General features: G+C 48.5%; 1 protein-coding gene across 12 annotated transcripts in view; it reads left to right on the top strand.

Moving 5' to 3' along the window:
* Positions 1-12,610, top strand: part of ADORA2A (adenosine A2a receptor) — a 28,683-nt gene extending 16,073 nt beyond the window's left edge. For 9 of the 12 annotated variants that reach the window (XM_040080836.2, XM_040080847.2, XM_040080846.2 and 6 more), the window contains exon 4: positions 6,939-10,608. In XM_040080836.2, coding sequence (XP_039936770.1) covers positions 6,939-7,899 — 961 coding nt within the window. In that variant the 3' untranslated portion in view covers positions 7,900-10,608. Of the gene's footprint in view, positions 1-553; positions 2,308-6,938 lie in introns of those variants that run through there. The other 3 variants (XM_058422835.1, XM_040080838.2, XM_040080850.2) reach the window with 3 other exon arrangements.
* The last annotated feature ends 933 nt before the right edge of the window (positions 12,611-13,543 follow it).

Genomic DNA, 13,543 nt, shown 5'->3' on the forward strand with positions numbered 1-13,543 from the left:
CATGCTGGGCAAACTGTGCCCTGAGCTGCAGCCAACGGCACCAGAGGGATGGTGGAGGGCAGAAATGCAGAGGTCAGCTTGTCCCCCTCCCCGTGGGGAGGAGAGGGGCTCTGCCTGAAGCTGTAGCAGCAAGGCTGGGGGGAGGGAGGTGGGGTTTTCTCTCAGGGATCCATTAAATGTGAAGGGAGGCTGCCAAGAAATGGTTCTTAGGGAGATTTGGACTGGCTCAGGCAGTGCCTCTGGAAGCACAGCGGAGCCTGGGTCAAGGTGGAGGCTGCGGATGGGGATTTTGTGGTCTCTGCAGTTGTAAGAAGGAAAAGGACATTTGAATGACTAAGCCTGTGCACCCAGGGAGGCTGACAGGGGACAGGGGAAGCTCTGCCCCACACACAGGAGCTGCTGTGCTGGGCTGTGTGTGCCCGTGGGTGCCAGGCAGCGCTGCTGTGACAATGCTCCGAGTCACTCACTGAGCTCCAGAGATGGAGAGGAAACCCCTGGAGAGGCTGGGGCAGGAGGATTGTAGGAGACTCCTTCCTTCCTGTCTTGTCCTTAGGAGGATGCAGCACTCTCTCAGGAACAGAGGGGCCGCCTTCCTCTCCTGAACAACCAACGTGGCTGAAAAAAATGGAACGAATTTCTGATATTTGTACTCCTGAGTTGGAGTTTTTGGACATCCTCACTCTTCTTGAGCTCAGATCAGTTGTGCTGATCTGTACAGTTTAGTTCTGTCTCTTCGGAATACTTTGGTCATGCAGCACTTATGTCAATTAACACAAACCTCCTGTTCAAAACCAGAATGGGAGCCCTGGAGAGCGGAAATTGCCTTTCCATGTGGACCAGCGCAGCCAAGTCTTTCCTGAAGCCTCACCTCAGCAAGTTTGTGCTGCTGTAACACTGCCTTTCATGGGTGGTTTCCAAACCCTATTGGTCATACCTGTCACAGCCTCTAGTTTTGATGCAGATGTGAGGAATAACTGTTCCATTCCATTGCAGAGAAAACTCTGTCAATAATCATTACCTATAAACTGGACTCTCTCAATTTTTCTACAGTTCTGCTATAGATGATTTCAGTTTACAAACCAAAATAATGATAAATGGTACAAGGAAACTTGCAGAGCAGCCCCTGGGAGCTGCCTCTGAAATGGTTTTGAGAAGGGCTGATGTCTTGATTTCATCTCTCACGAGCTAACTCTGAGGATGTCTGCTGACAGTTTAAGCACTCTTATTGCTAGAGGATGACTTGCCAGGAAAGGGATTTTAAAAATCTGGATTTCTGCCCACGTTTTGGGCTATCACTGTAACTATATTGTCTTGAAAATGTAATTTCCTGGAACAGCCAAGGTAAAGAGCCTTTTCAAAAAAGCAGACTACATCAGTGTCGGGCATGACACCGGTTTCACTATCCTGTTTTGGAAAAAACAGAGCACACCCTCCTCCACCCCAGGAACAGAGGGACTGATTGGAAGCCCACAGGTAAATCCATGGGTTCCTCCTCCTCCCTGTCCTCTGCTGGTTTGTCCTTTCACAGCAGGAGTGATGAACCTGTCAATTGTATTTCCCTTGTAGAATTTATGCATAAATAAGCATTAGATTTATAGCCTCAGACATGCTGAGAAAATGAAAGCTGATTATCTGAAGAGGGGAATGTGGTATAATTTAGACTCCCCACATCCTCATGTTTTTTCTTTCACTAATACCTGCTTGTCTCAAAAATGGGTCCAGCAATTTGAAGGAAAGTTCTGCCACTAACGCTGTTTTCACCCCACTCTTTAACACCTGGGAAGGGCCCTTCTCCTCCTCACAGGACACGAAGCGTACCACCAGGTAGTCCTAATATTCATTTGCTGAATCATTAATAAACCAGACTTCCTTCACTCTAGTGAAACCCAAAAAAGGCCAAACCTGTGTTTTATTCTTCAGTTTCTCTTTAAATGTTTCATGTCTGAGTTGTCCTAATGAAGGTAACTGCACGTGTGGATGTGTATTCCCACAGAAATAAACTGTCAGTACGAAGAAGGCAGAAGAGTGGGTTTTCTGATACTGTTTGGTTTTGGACCCCTCAGTACATTATTAGTTACCTTTCAGATTATTTTTCTGTGGAGAAGAGACCCTCCTCCAAAAAACTGCAATGAGAAAAGACATTTACCGGTGAAATTTTAAAATGGATAAAAACGAATTTGTAACTTACGAGTTCTGCCTTTCAAACAATCGAAACATTTTGTAGAATTTGGTTACATTTCCAGGAGTTCTCAAGCACTTTGCTGGATTCTGCCAGGTTTTATACAAATGTAACACTCTGCAAGTGGCAGCAAGGCACTCCCAAGGAAGGGAGCCCAAACCATTGTTCACTCTAGGACAAAACGAGGTCTCTCACACGGCAGGTACCTGAAAACATGCACTGGCTAATATCAAACCCCCAGGTGCTCTGAACAAAACTGGCTGTGAGTCTGAGCCCCAGGATGGAGCCCTGGGCCAAGAACAATTGCTGCTTTCCAGGCTCTGTGGTGCCAGCAAAGGCTCCGTGGGCGCCGTGCCCAGCCACGTGCTCCTGTGCGGGCATTTGTGTAAAGATATTCCCAGGGGAAGGACAGGTAGCTCCAACACACTGGAAAGAGCGGGGAAATTTTCCTTCCTGCAGCCAAACAGAAAAGTTTGCTGAGGTTACTGAGGTTGCTGCTTGCTCCCCGTGCTGGATTCAGGCACGAAACACTCAGGTCATACAGTGCTGAAAGCTGCTTTTGCTGCTGCAATGCTTCTCTGGGGAAGCATTATTAAGGGGCAGCTCCCTGATGTTTGGAGCTTTGGGACTGATTTATCCCATGTGGTGGTGATTTAAAGTGCAGCTCTGAGGTGGCACTGGGATGTTTTTCTGCCAGAGGACGTGAAGAACTGGCTTCTCAGGGTGTAGGAAGAAGAGGGGAGATGAACCCCAACCCTGAATAAAGTATAGGATGTGCACGATGGATCTCTCTTGGTGCTGACAACAGCCTGTTTCAGTAGTTGCTTTAATTTCCTAGGGTTCCCTTCTGAAATGCTCAGGTGAGCATCTAAACCAGTGAATCAGGGTTTAAATGTTTTATTGTCACTTTGAGCCATATGTGGACTCATTTCTCTCCCTGCTCACCATAAACCTTTTGACTTTATGGCAGGCATTTTCTGCATATGCTCATGTTAAATAGATTTAGGGCAGGTTACGTGAGAACAGAGTAATCCCCCTCCTTCTTTTAACATGGGCACAGTTTGAAAGCAGTGCCCTCGTGGCCTGCACGGATCTTGCTGTTACCAAGGTTTGATTCAGGAAGCAGATCACGTCACAAGCAGAACTGTTTGCCCATCATTCCTGCTTCTGCTGTTTAGAGAAGAGATAATGCTGGGCGCCTGTGCCCACCTGTGGGACCCCACCTCCCCTGCCCCATAGCACGGACAAACACCAGGATCCATTGGTACCTGGCAATAGAGGAGGAAGGTTCCACACTGAGGGGTTTGGGAAAGGTTTGCTTGGTACTTGTGAAAGTCTCCGTTTGATTTCTTGCCCTGCCACAGATTTTCCTGGATGATCTGGGACATTTCCACCTAGAGGTAACAGGGATTGAATTGCTTGGTCGTATCCCTGCTGGCTGCAGCTGCCTGAGGTGTGGGCTGTTGAGTGGATGTGTTTGGTGAGCAGAGTTTTGTCAAACACCTTTGCACGGTGCTGGAATTCAGATCAAAGCCCTCAGCTGAGCCCAGGCATTCTGGGTGATGCAGTAAAGGTGTCTGGAAAATGCTCCACACCTGGCAGAGGATGTGCAGTGCTGTCCACCAAAGGAGGGTTTGGAAGACAAGCAGCAGGACACTGTGATGCTGAGTTAGGCCAGCTGCATATCACACAATGTACTGAAAGATTTTAACCTCTTCCTGGACACTCTGGACAGACCATCCACTCTGTCTTCCACCAGTCTCAGAGACTCTGCAGGAATCTTTGTCTTCATGGCACAGAACTTAGTCCAAGGACCCAGAAGTGGCACATCCACAGCCAGGTTACTCTAGACAGCCCAGACAAGTTGTACATTCACCAAGGACTGCTGTTCTCCTGCAGTCCTTCTGCCAGCTGGGTGGTTGGGAGAGCAGCAGGGCAGGTGAAACTATTTTGGGGAAAACTTTCACATTTTCATGTGTTTGCAAAGGTTGGTTTTGCTTTTTAGAGGAGGCAGGTGACTCTATCCCCACACCCAGTGCCACCATGAGCATCCCTGTGCTCTGCACTCACTCCTTTTGTCTGGAATTTCACGAGCAGAAGTGGTTGTTTGTGTAGCAAGTGTGTTATTTCCAGGAAGCAGAACTGCTGGTGCACAGACAATCCAGTGCTGTCTGGACACATCAGACACGCTGCCAAGTCACCTGGCAGCTATGCAGAGCATGGGCTGCAGGTGAGACCAGCTCCTTTCAGCAGGTTGTGTCTCCTGCATGGTGCCAGCAGCTCCCAGGACAGGGGATGTGTCCCTGAACTCACCCTGCTCTGCAGCACTGACATGGAGAGTGGCTTTGGCCTGGCTGCCGTGAGCCTGGAAAGATACCGAGACACAAAGTACACAAAGATGTACTCAAAGCCTGCAATGACATCTCCAAGTGGATAAGAGGAGAGAGTCCAGGAAAGCCCATCTGGGCTATAACGCTACCTCAGCCAAGTCAGTCAGAGGTGCCTCATGTGGATCATAGAAATTAAGCTCTCCTAAACAAATTAACACTTCTCCGTGGATACCTGGCCAGCACAAGGCCGTTGGCTGTGTCACGAGATGCTGTGAGCTTTCTGTCTTGACCCTGGGAGATACTGAGCAAGGTGCTGTGGAGACGCACTGCAGCACAATGCACTGCAGCTGGGAGCTGCTGCTCTGAAGCCTTGTAAAACTCCTTGCATGGGAATCCCCGGAGGATGAGAGGGAGGGGGAAGTGTGTGTGGGGTGTTTGTCTGGAGCAGTAGTGAATATATTTTTAGTGGAAGGGAAGGGACATCTCTAGTCGTGGGATAACAGCTGCACAATTTCAAAATTCCTCTGACAAGATGTAGCTAATTCCAGGGCTGCGGGGTTTTGATGCTTGTTGTGTTTTTTTTGGTTTTGTTTTGGTTGGTGTTTTTTTTTGGGGGGGGGGTCTGGTTTTTTGTTTTTGTTTGGGTTTGTTTGTTTTGTTTGTTTTGTTTTGTAGTTTTTCCAAGCTTCAAGGGCCTCCAGCCACTCTCTTGCTCCCTGAGTGTACATTTCAAAGCACAGATGTTGTTTTGATGTGTTGATGAGGTCTGAATGGAGCAGCTCTCTTCTACCATTCATGCCGTGCCCTTTGCATCCTTTAAGCTCTGGGCAGGATTCACTAATTGCTGGAAAAAACCTTTTTCTCTCTCAGAATCAGCTGAATTCCTTCCTCATTTCTGGAAGGGCAGTTTAGGTGTGTTTTGCGTGCTGGGAAATGTGTGGCTGGCTCCCTTATCCACTCACTCTTTTCTGGTTTTGAAATGCAACTGAGAAAGGGAAATTCAAGCCTGATGGGTCTTTCTTTTTTTTTTTTTTTTAAGGTCTTTTTTTCCAAACCCACTGTCAGGGATTTAAAGCATGTGCAGGATCTCCATTCTTCACTGTGCAAAAGCAGCCACTCTTTTTGCCTGTCTTGAACTTGTGTTGGGATAGGAGCATGAACCTGTGGGATTAATTATTTCACTGGGAGACGGAAAGATTTCTGTGGCTTGTTGTATTATTCCTTGGACTGTTTGTTTTTGGAGAGAATTCTGGGGACAGAGGGAGAAGGAGCGCTGGGTAAACATTGGGAGCCCAGCGCTACCGTCGGATCGCAGACACGCGGGGTCAAATTCAGTGTGAGACCCACGCTGCACTATGTGGGAATCCGGCCATCTACTTTCCATGCTGAGCATTACCCGGGGAAGGAAATTGCATTGAAATGTTAAACCGCTGCCCTAATTTACATTTTCACAGGGAAGAACTTGGTGGAGTCAGCTCAGGACTCAAGTAACCTGTGAGGCCTTGGAAACTGGCTGATATTTCGAACAAACCAAGGTCTCCGCTGCACTGTCAGATTCTTACCATATTGCTTGTTGTTTCTTTCAACAGATCTTGGAGAGTTTACTGTTAAGAGCTCTGGCTTCAGCCAGGTATCAATACCTCCACCACTGCGGCCCCTTTGGTGTGTGCAGTGCAGCCCATGGCACACCTGTAGTCAGAGAATTGTCCTCGGCTTAATTCCTCCTTTCTGAGAAAGACATGGGGTGGACTTAGCTGGGCTGGTGAGGAAAACTGCTGACTTGTCTCAGTTGTTTCAGGAAGGCTGGTGGTGCTGGTTTTTCTGGAAGTGCCATTGAGGAGCAGAGTGAGGTGCTGTGCAGGCAGTGCCGACCTGGCTGCTGCAACTGAGCCAGCAGGATTCCCCTGGAGCACACCACAGTGTGCACACAGGGCTGGTGGCACTGTGCCTCCACGTTCTTTTGTGCTTTATGGTTTACAGATCTACTGCAAGACAGACCTAACAATTCCATGCTAAAAGGCTGCTCCTTTGCCAGGAAGGAGACACTGCCTCAGCTTTTGGCAAGAGACCCACAGTGGTCTTCATCACAAGGGTCAGAGCAGTGCTGTTGGTTATCCAGGCTGCGAGATCTATGTGCATGCCCAAGTGGACCGGTGGGGTGAAGGAGCACAGATGAAAACTGCTTTAATTTCCCTGTTTTTCTGTTAACTCTTCACTGCTTAAAGCAAAGGGGAGGGAAGTAGGTGGCAGACAGTGTCACCATGTCCTTGGTGTGCTGCATGGGTCCTGCACAGCAGTGCAAAGGCCCCTCTGATGAAGCAGGTGCCTTCCTCACTGTCTTCTGGAACACAGGGCCATTGTGGGGTTGCGTGGGTGCCAGCAGCTTGTTGAATGCCACTGATGTAGCTCCCATCTCCTCTGCTTTCCAGGTACAATGGCTTGGTGACCGGCTCTCGGGCCAAAGGCATCATTGCCATCTGCTGGGTGCTGTCCTTCATCATCGGCCTGACCCCAATGCTGGGGTGGCACAAGCGCGCCCAGATCGAAGATCCGGCTTCCAACTGGTCCTCTCCCATCAACTGCAGCAACAGCATGGTGGCGTGTCTCTTCGAGGCTGTGGTCACCATGGAGTACATGGTCTACTACAACTTCTTTGCCTGCGTGCTCCTGCCCCTCCTGCTCATGTTCGGTATCTACTTGAAAATCTTCATGGCAGCCCGGCGCCAGCTGAAGCAGATGGAGAACAAGATGGTACACGGGGAACGCTCCCGCTCCACGCTGCAGAAGGAAGTCCATGCAGCCAAGTCTTTAGCCATCATCGTTGGGCTGTTTGCAGTCTGCTGGCTTCCGCTGCACATTATTAACTGCTTTACCCTCTTCTGCCCAAACTGCGCCCACGCTCCCCTCTGGCTGATGTACCTGGCCATTATCCTGTCTCACGCTAACTCGGTTGTGAACCCCCTAATTTATGCCTACCGCATCAGGGAGTTCCGATACACCTTCCGTAAAATCATCAGCCAGCACATCCTGGGCCGGAAGGAGCCCTTCAAGGCGGGAGCAGCCAGCTCCAGGACTTCCACCCACGGCGGGGACGCGGAGAACGCCAGCATACGGATCAGTGAGTATGCGCTAGAGGTATACACCAATGGGGAGATCCACAGGGATCCCGAAAAGCAGGACTTAAACAAATGCAAAGCTGGCTTGGAATGGCACCAGAATGGAAATGCTCTGGACTTGGAGACAAATGGGCATCTCCCACATTCCTGCAAAAATGGGATTCTCTCAGATGCACGCCTGAACAGGGAGCGTCACAGTGAAGAGCTAATTGATGCCCAGGTGTCTTACTCAGATCTGGAAAGAGCAGCCTTTGCTGCAGCTGATGTTTCCTGATGAGACTTTCGAAGTTTTCCTGGTAGAATTATTTTTTTTTCCATTGGTGACCTCTGCCATGGCAGAAAGGGAGGTTGGGGGGCGGGGGGAGAGCAGTGTATTCAGATCGCTGTGGAGAAAGGGGTCCATATCCAGGACTATTGGATGATCCTAAATACCAGGCTGGAGAAAAGCCAAGAGACCACTGAAGCGGACTGAGGAAGGAGGGACACGTTACCCATCAATGACCTGTCACCAAGAGCAGTGCCAAGGCCGAGGATGGCATTCCAAGTTCAGCACTGGGAGACTGCTGACCAGGGATTTCGTGACACTGTGCTGTACTGTGCCTGTGGTTGAGTGTTGGTTTTGCTGTCCTTACCAATGGAAATAGAAGCATGGCTGGAAGTATTTCCTGAATAACTGAGCAACTGGGAAGGGCCTCAGTACTGTGGCCCTGCAACAAGCAGAAGGGGAGATAGCAAAATCTGCTGTCAGGAAGGATACCAGGAGCTGCTTGGAGACGGAAGGAATTTACCTGATAGGAACTCTGGATACTTTCAACCATGGCACTTTGCCTTCAGTTTGTGTTTTTAAAGCTTATAGTGCAACAGGTTGCTCAAATGGGTTTTTTTTTCCATGTGATAAGGTTACTTTATGTTAAGTTATAAAAGATGGGAAAGAACTCACATCCGTTCCCTGAGTGCTCAGTGTTCCAGGTGCACATGGCAAATATCACCTCTTAGCGCTCCACTTTGTCCAACCAATCACCAAAGCTCAGCCTTGCCAAGGATTTCCCCTGGCCAAAGGGCTGTCAGCAGGACGTGGTGCTGCGGGCCAGGGCCGTGGGCTGTGTCCTCAGGGCAGGGCTGTGAAGGGCTGTGGAAGCTCTTTCTATGCTGGTGGCACTTTCTGCTTTCTCCGTCTCTGTGCTTCTCCTCCTGAGCTCCTAGAATGCAAAGTCTTTGCATGGCCCCAGATGTGTGTGAGGGGAGGTAATATTCCATCTTTCAGTCATCTTCATCCTCACTCAACAGGCTGAGGGACTTCTTTCTTGGGATAGAGAGCAACCCACACACATACCTTGACCTAATTTTGGAATTCCAATGAGCTCTATTTAAAAACCTTTTCTCCTGTGATTTCAGTTCTTTCCTGTGAAGCCTGATGTGTCCCTGTGGTGCAGAGGCCATCAGAGCTGTGCCTGTCTGGTTAGAAGACACTCCTGCTCTGAGAAGCTGAAAGGTGTCAGTAGTATTGGAACTCAACTCAGAAACTGCAGTTTCTACTTTCTGTAGAAGAGAACGGGCAGATTTGTGCTTCAGCAAGTGTACACACTGCTGTGGTTTGTTGCAGAGGTGTTTCATTGCAGTTTGGTAATTTTCTGTGTCCCAGGAAGTCTGGCAGCTCAAGGACAGCAGAAAACCACATCAGTTTGAATTCTACCTGAAGGTGGTCTGGGTTTTGTTTTTCAGACAAATAATCCATGTCCAGTACTACCAGCCTTCTGGAGAGACAGGCACTAGTGATGGGTCCTACTGGGAAAAGTCTGGTAATTCCAGGGATCCGAAGCTTATTCTCTAGCTGAAATCATCACAAATATCCTCCCCCAATGTGGTTCCTCCTCTTGTCTGTCCGCTGACATTTCAGAAAGCAAGGGAAACTGGATTTTCATACTTGAGGAAGAGCAGGTTAGGTTTGCATGTTCTTATTCCATGTTTATTTTATATATTGTGAACTATTAAAATGAAAAAACAGTTTTATTTTGAGGAGAATTTTCTTTTTGCCAGTTTCCCCACGAGCATGTGGGGAGAAGTTAGTGATGCTGAATGTGTTTGAGTGTGCAGCTGCTCCAGGCTAGCACAAAGCTTACTGTGAGATGGATAAAAAGATGTGGCTGCCACCATAGTCCTCAGCAGAAAGACAGGCCAGTTTGTAAAGCAATAGACTTCATGGTTTAATTGAACTGCTGCTTTCTTGGCAGGGCTCTTCCCCACAGTGTGACGTCAGAGGAGAGGACTATCACTCCAGCACCATTAAGGAACACCGAGCCATTTCCCCGTGACTGATGTCACAGGTAGCTCCTCTGTAGGGTGACTCGGGATCTCGTTACTCCTGATCCTTCTTGATGGAATATTTCTGTAGGTTATTTGCGTGATGGCTTCCCTGACCTCCTGTAACAGTAGCAGAGGAACTCAGGAAAATGGGGGGCTGTTCTCTTCGGGCCTCAGCTGGGAGCTGAAACGTTTCTAAGAATAACACAAGATTACATCCGGCACTCATGTCAATAACAATTAGGTCCACAAAGACCCAGAGCAGGGAGGGAAGTGTGGGAAAATACCAGCATCGCTCATGAGCTGGAACACACAGAGTGCAGAAGTGTTGCCTGTTGAGCTTTAGCTGCCATTGTCAAGGGAAGGTTTGCTTGCCATGGATCAGACTTTCAACAGTTGGTGTGGATTGGTTGCTTTCTATTGTTTCTTGAGCATCTTTCCATTTACTTATGGCAGTTTCTTGCTTGGTTGCCCCAAGAATCAATTTGATCTATGTGGACGGACAAACTTAGGATTGTTGTGCTTTCCAGATTGCTCTGGAAAACCTTCCAGCCCAACCAGATCACCACGTGAGCTTACTGAATTTCCAGATGTCTTGAATTTAGCTTTCATGTTGCTGCTTGAGCTGCCCCCAAGTGTATCCAGTCCCTTTCAATATTAGTGATCCAGACCTGAAGTGAAAGGGGGGTGTGAAGGGGGAGGGCTGCATGCAGGAGGAGGGGCAGGGGAGGGAGAGCATGGTTTGTGGAGCTGTCTGCAGTCAGGGAAGGAAGGGGTGGCAGGGGCACCACAGACCAGGCCTTCTGGCAAACATGGGGCTGAGATGGACCCTCAGAGGATGTTTCTGAAGCAGTTGTTGGGGAGAGCAGGAGCTTTTTGAACAGAATTTTGGACTTCCTATTTCTTGTTTCCTAGGGATCATAATTTCAGGGCTTCCTGCTTTTTGGTTTGTTTTTCTTAAAAAAAAAAAAAGAAGCAACTTCCCATCAATGAAGTGTGCTCTTTCCTTCTCCTGGTAGCTCTTCCTCTTGAGAGAAGTACCTGCCTTCCAGACTTCCTAGGATCACTCATATGCCCATTTTTATTCCAGCTGCAGAACATTTAGCTGATCCAGCTGTTCTGGATAAACAAAGATGTTTCCAAGACAAAGGGAAGAATGAGGTGACTATCAGGAGAAGCTGGAGAAGACCTTCTTGGGAATCCCAGGTGCAGTGGGTTCAGAGAGCAGGAGCTGGGGTCAGCAGAGACTAATTTCATTGAATGAGAACTTCTTGCTCAAAAAGTCTGAAGATGCACGGGGAGATGTGGTGCTTCATTTGGCATGAGGGCATTACGTGAATTTCACCATTCCCTGAAGACTCTTAGACTCCAGAGTTTATTTGCTTTAGAAGAGTTTTGGAGAAAGCAAAGTTTGATCAGTTGCCAGGAGTGATTTTGCCAAGAATTCTGGGGCTCTCTCCTCAACAGGGCACTGCTTTTGTGTGTGTGCAAATAAATGCACTTACAGCTGTATCCTGCAGAGTCCCTTTTGGATCAGTCATATTTCAAAGCTCTGTGCAAGCTGGAGCTGCAGCTCTTGAACCAAGAAGCGGTCTGGCATGGTGGGACAGCTGGGAGTAGTGGAGACAAAAAGGGTTTCTCACTAGTCCCTGTGGGTGCTAGGGTGCAGGTGGACTTGGTGTGAGGTAGAATAGTCTGAACCTTTGATCATTTTTTGAAGAGGCCTCAGGGGATGCTGATGGATATAGAGAAGTCTCTAAGGTGTGGGAGACTGGAGGGTCAGGACGGACAGGAATTCTTGGTAGTGAAGGAGCATTTGTAGAGTAGGTGTTTGGGACGATTTCAGGGGAGCAGGAATGTGCTGGGAGGTGCTGTGGGGTGTAAAGGTGATGCTGGCTTGAGACCAGGGTGTGCCTTGTTGAGGAAGGACTCTGGAAGGGACATAGAGCCTTACAGCTCTCCTGGGGTCACTGCGAGGATCAGCCCTTCTGGGGTGTGCACAGGGTTGACCTTGTAGGGTCTATATTGACTGAGGCATAATGGTTCTTAGGCATGATGTCCTTTCCAGATACATTGTCCCATTTCATGAGCACATCCAGGTCTAACAAATCCCCTTCTGCTTCATGAGCATGGGCCCCGCCTAAAACCAAATCCTTCCAGCCAAGTTCTGTGGAAGGACAAACAGGCTCCAGTGGTGCCATAATGCATTAAACCCGCATGCAAAACTCTCTGGTGGTGTTTGCTAAGTTCAGCTGCCTAAAAGTCAGTTCTCTCCCAAATTGTTTTGGGCATCAGATTGCACTGAGTTATTTCAGCATTTTTTCTTTTCAGCCCTGAGCTTCTGGCTGTCTTTATGGCAAAACACATAAAGAGTAACAAAAATCACCAGTTCCTCATTTACATGAGAGGTGACTAACCCTGACAGATGAGAATCCCCAGACTGGTGTGTAACTCCCCTCCTTACTTGCCTGCTGGGGCTGTTCACACAAGGATGTGTTAAAGTCAAGACTGGAACCTGTTGATCTGAGAGCATCCTTCACTCCCCCCACTGCCTCAGGAGCTGGTGTTCCTGCCCTGTCCTGTGGAGAGGTTCTCTGTGGTCTGCAAACCAAGACACTATGAACACCTTGCTGCACATGCTGTCAGTATGAAACAATTACTCTTTTAATTTAAATGTTTTATGATATAGGTGTTGTTTTCCCTCTGTCAGTTACCATTGGGGGGGTGGGGGGGTGGGAAGGGAGTGGGAGAATCTGTGCATGCAAATGTATTTAAAGTGCATTGACCAAAGGTTTTTTTGAATCTGTGAAGTTTTCATATCTGTGAAGTCATCAGACTGCTGGGCAGTGAGGAGCCGCTGGTGCTGCGGAGTCTGTCTTGGTTACATTTCTTAATAAGCATTAAAATAATAAAATATATTTGTAAAAGAGAGTGTGAGTGCCTTTGTCGCAGGAAGATCCGGCTGGCTGGGTCTTGTGTGCAAGTATTTTTTATTATATTATTAGCTTTCTCCATTGATTGATTGGTCCTTCTGGAGGGCTCTCTCCCTGGTGCTGCCTGTGCCTTCACAGAAGAGATGAACATGGACTAAAGTGACAGACCCAAATGGACTAGAAGACTCCTCCCGTCTCTAACATCCCGGGATCTGTCATGGTGGCAGTAGAAATCATTCACAGCTGTGTATAGAGCACAAAGAAGAGCTGTTTTCACCCAAACCACTGCCCTGGCAGGAAGGGCGTGCTCCACAGCAAGATCTGAGGGTCCATAACTGCACCATGCAACAGCTTTGCCAGCTGTGACTGGGCTGTCCCACCCTGCTGGCTCTCCTTCCATGTGGCCCTGCCGGTGCACCTCAGACCATCACCCTTTCAGACTTCTGCCCAGTTCTTGCCAGTCAAATCAGTCTGGAAATGGAGGCAGGAAATCTAGATGCTGCTGTGGTGTATCTCCTGTCAAACCTGAGCAATGCTGAAGCAGGAGTAATTTCCAGCTTTTTCCAGCTGGCAGCTACTAAGGAGGTGTGTCAAAGGAGGTTAACAGAAGTCTGTTCAGTCCAGGAGCCCTTGGAATTGGGAGGTTCTGAAATGAAAAGTTCACCAGACAGCCATCAACCGCCG

The sequence above is a fragment of the Hirundo rustica genome, chromosome 17 (assembly GCF_015227805.2).
Source record: "Hirundo rustica isolate bHirRus1 chromosome 17, bHirRus1.pri.v3, whole genome shotgun sequence".
NCBI lineage: Eukaryota > Metazoa > Chordata > Aves > Passeriformes > Hirundinidae > Hirundo > Hirundo rustica.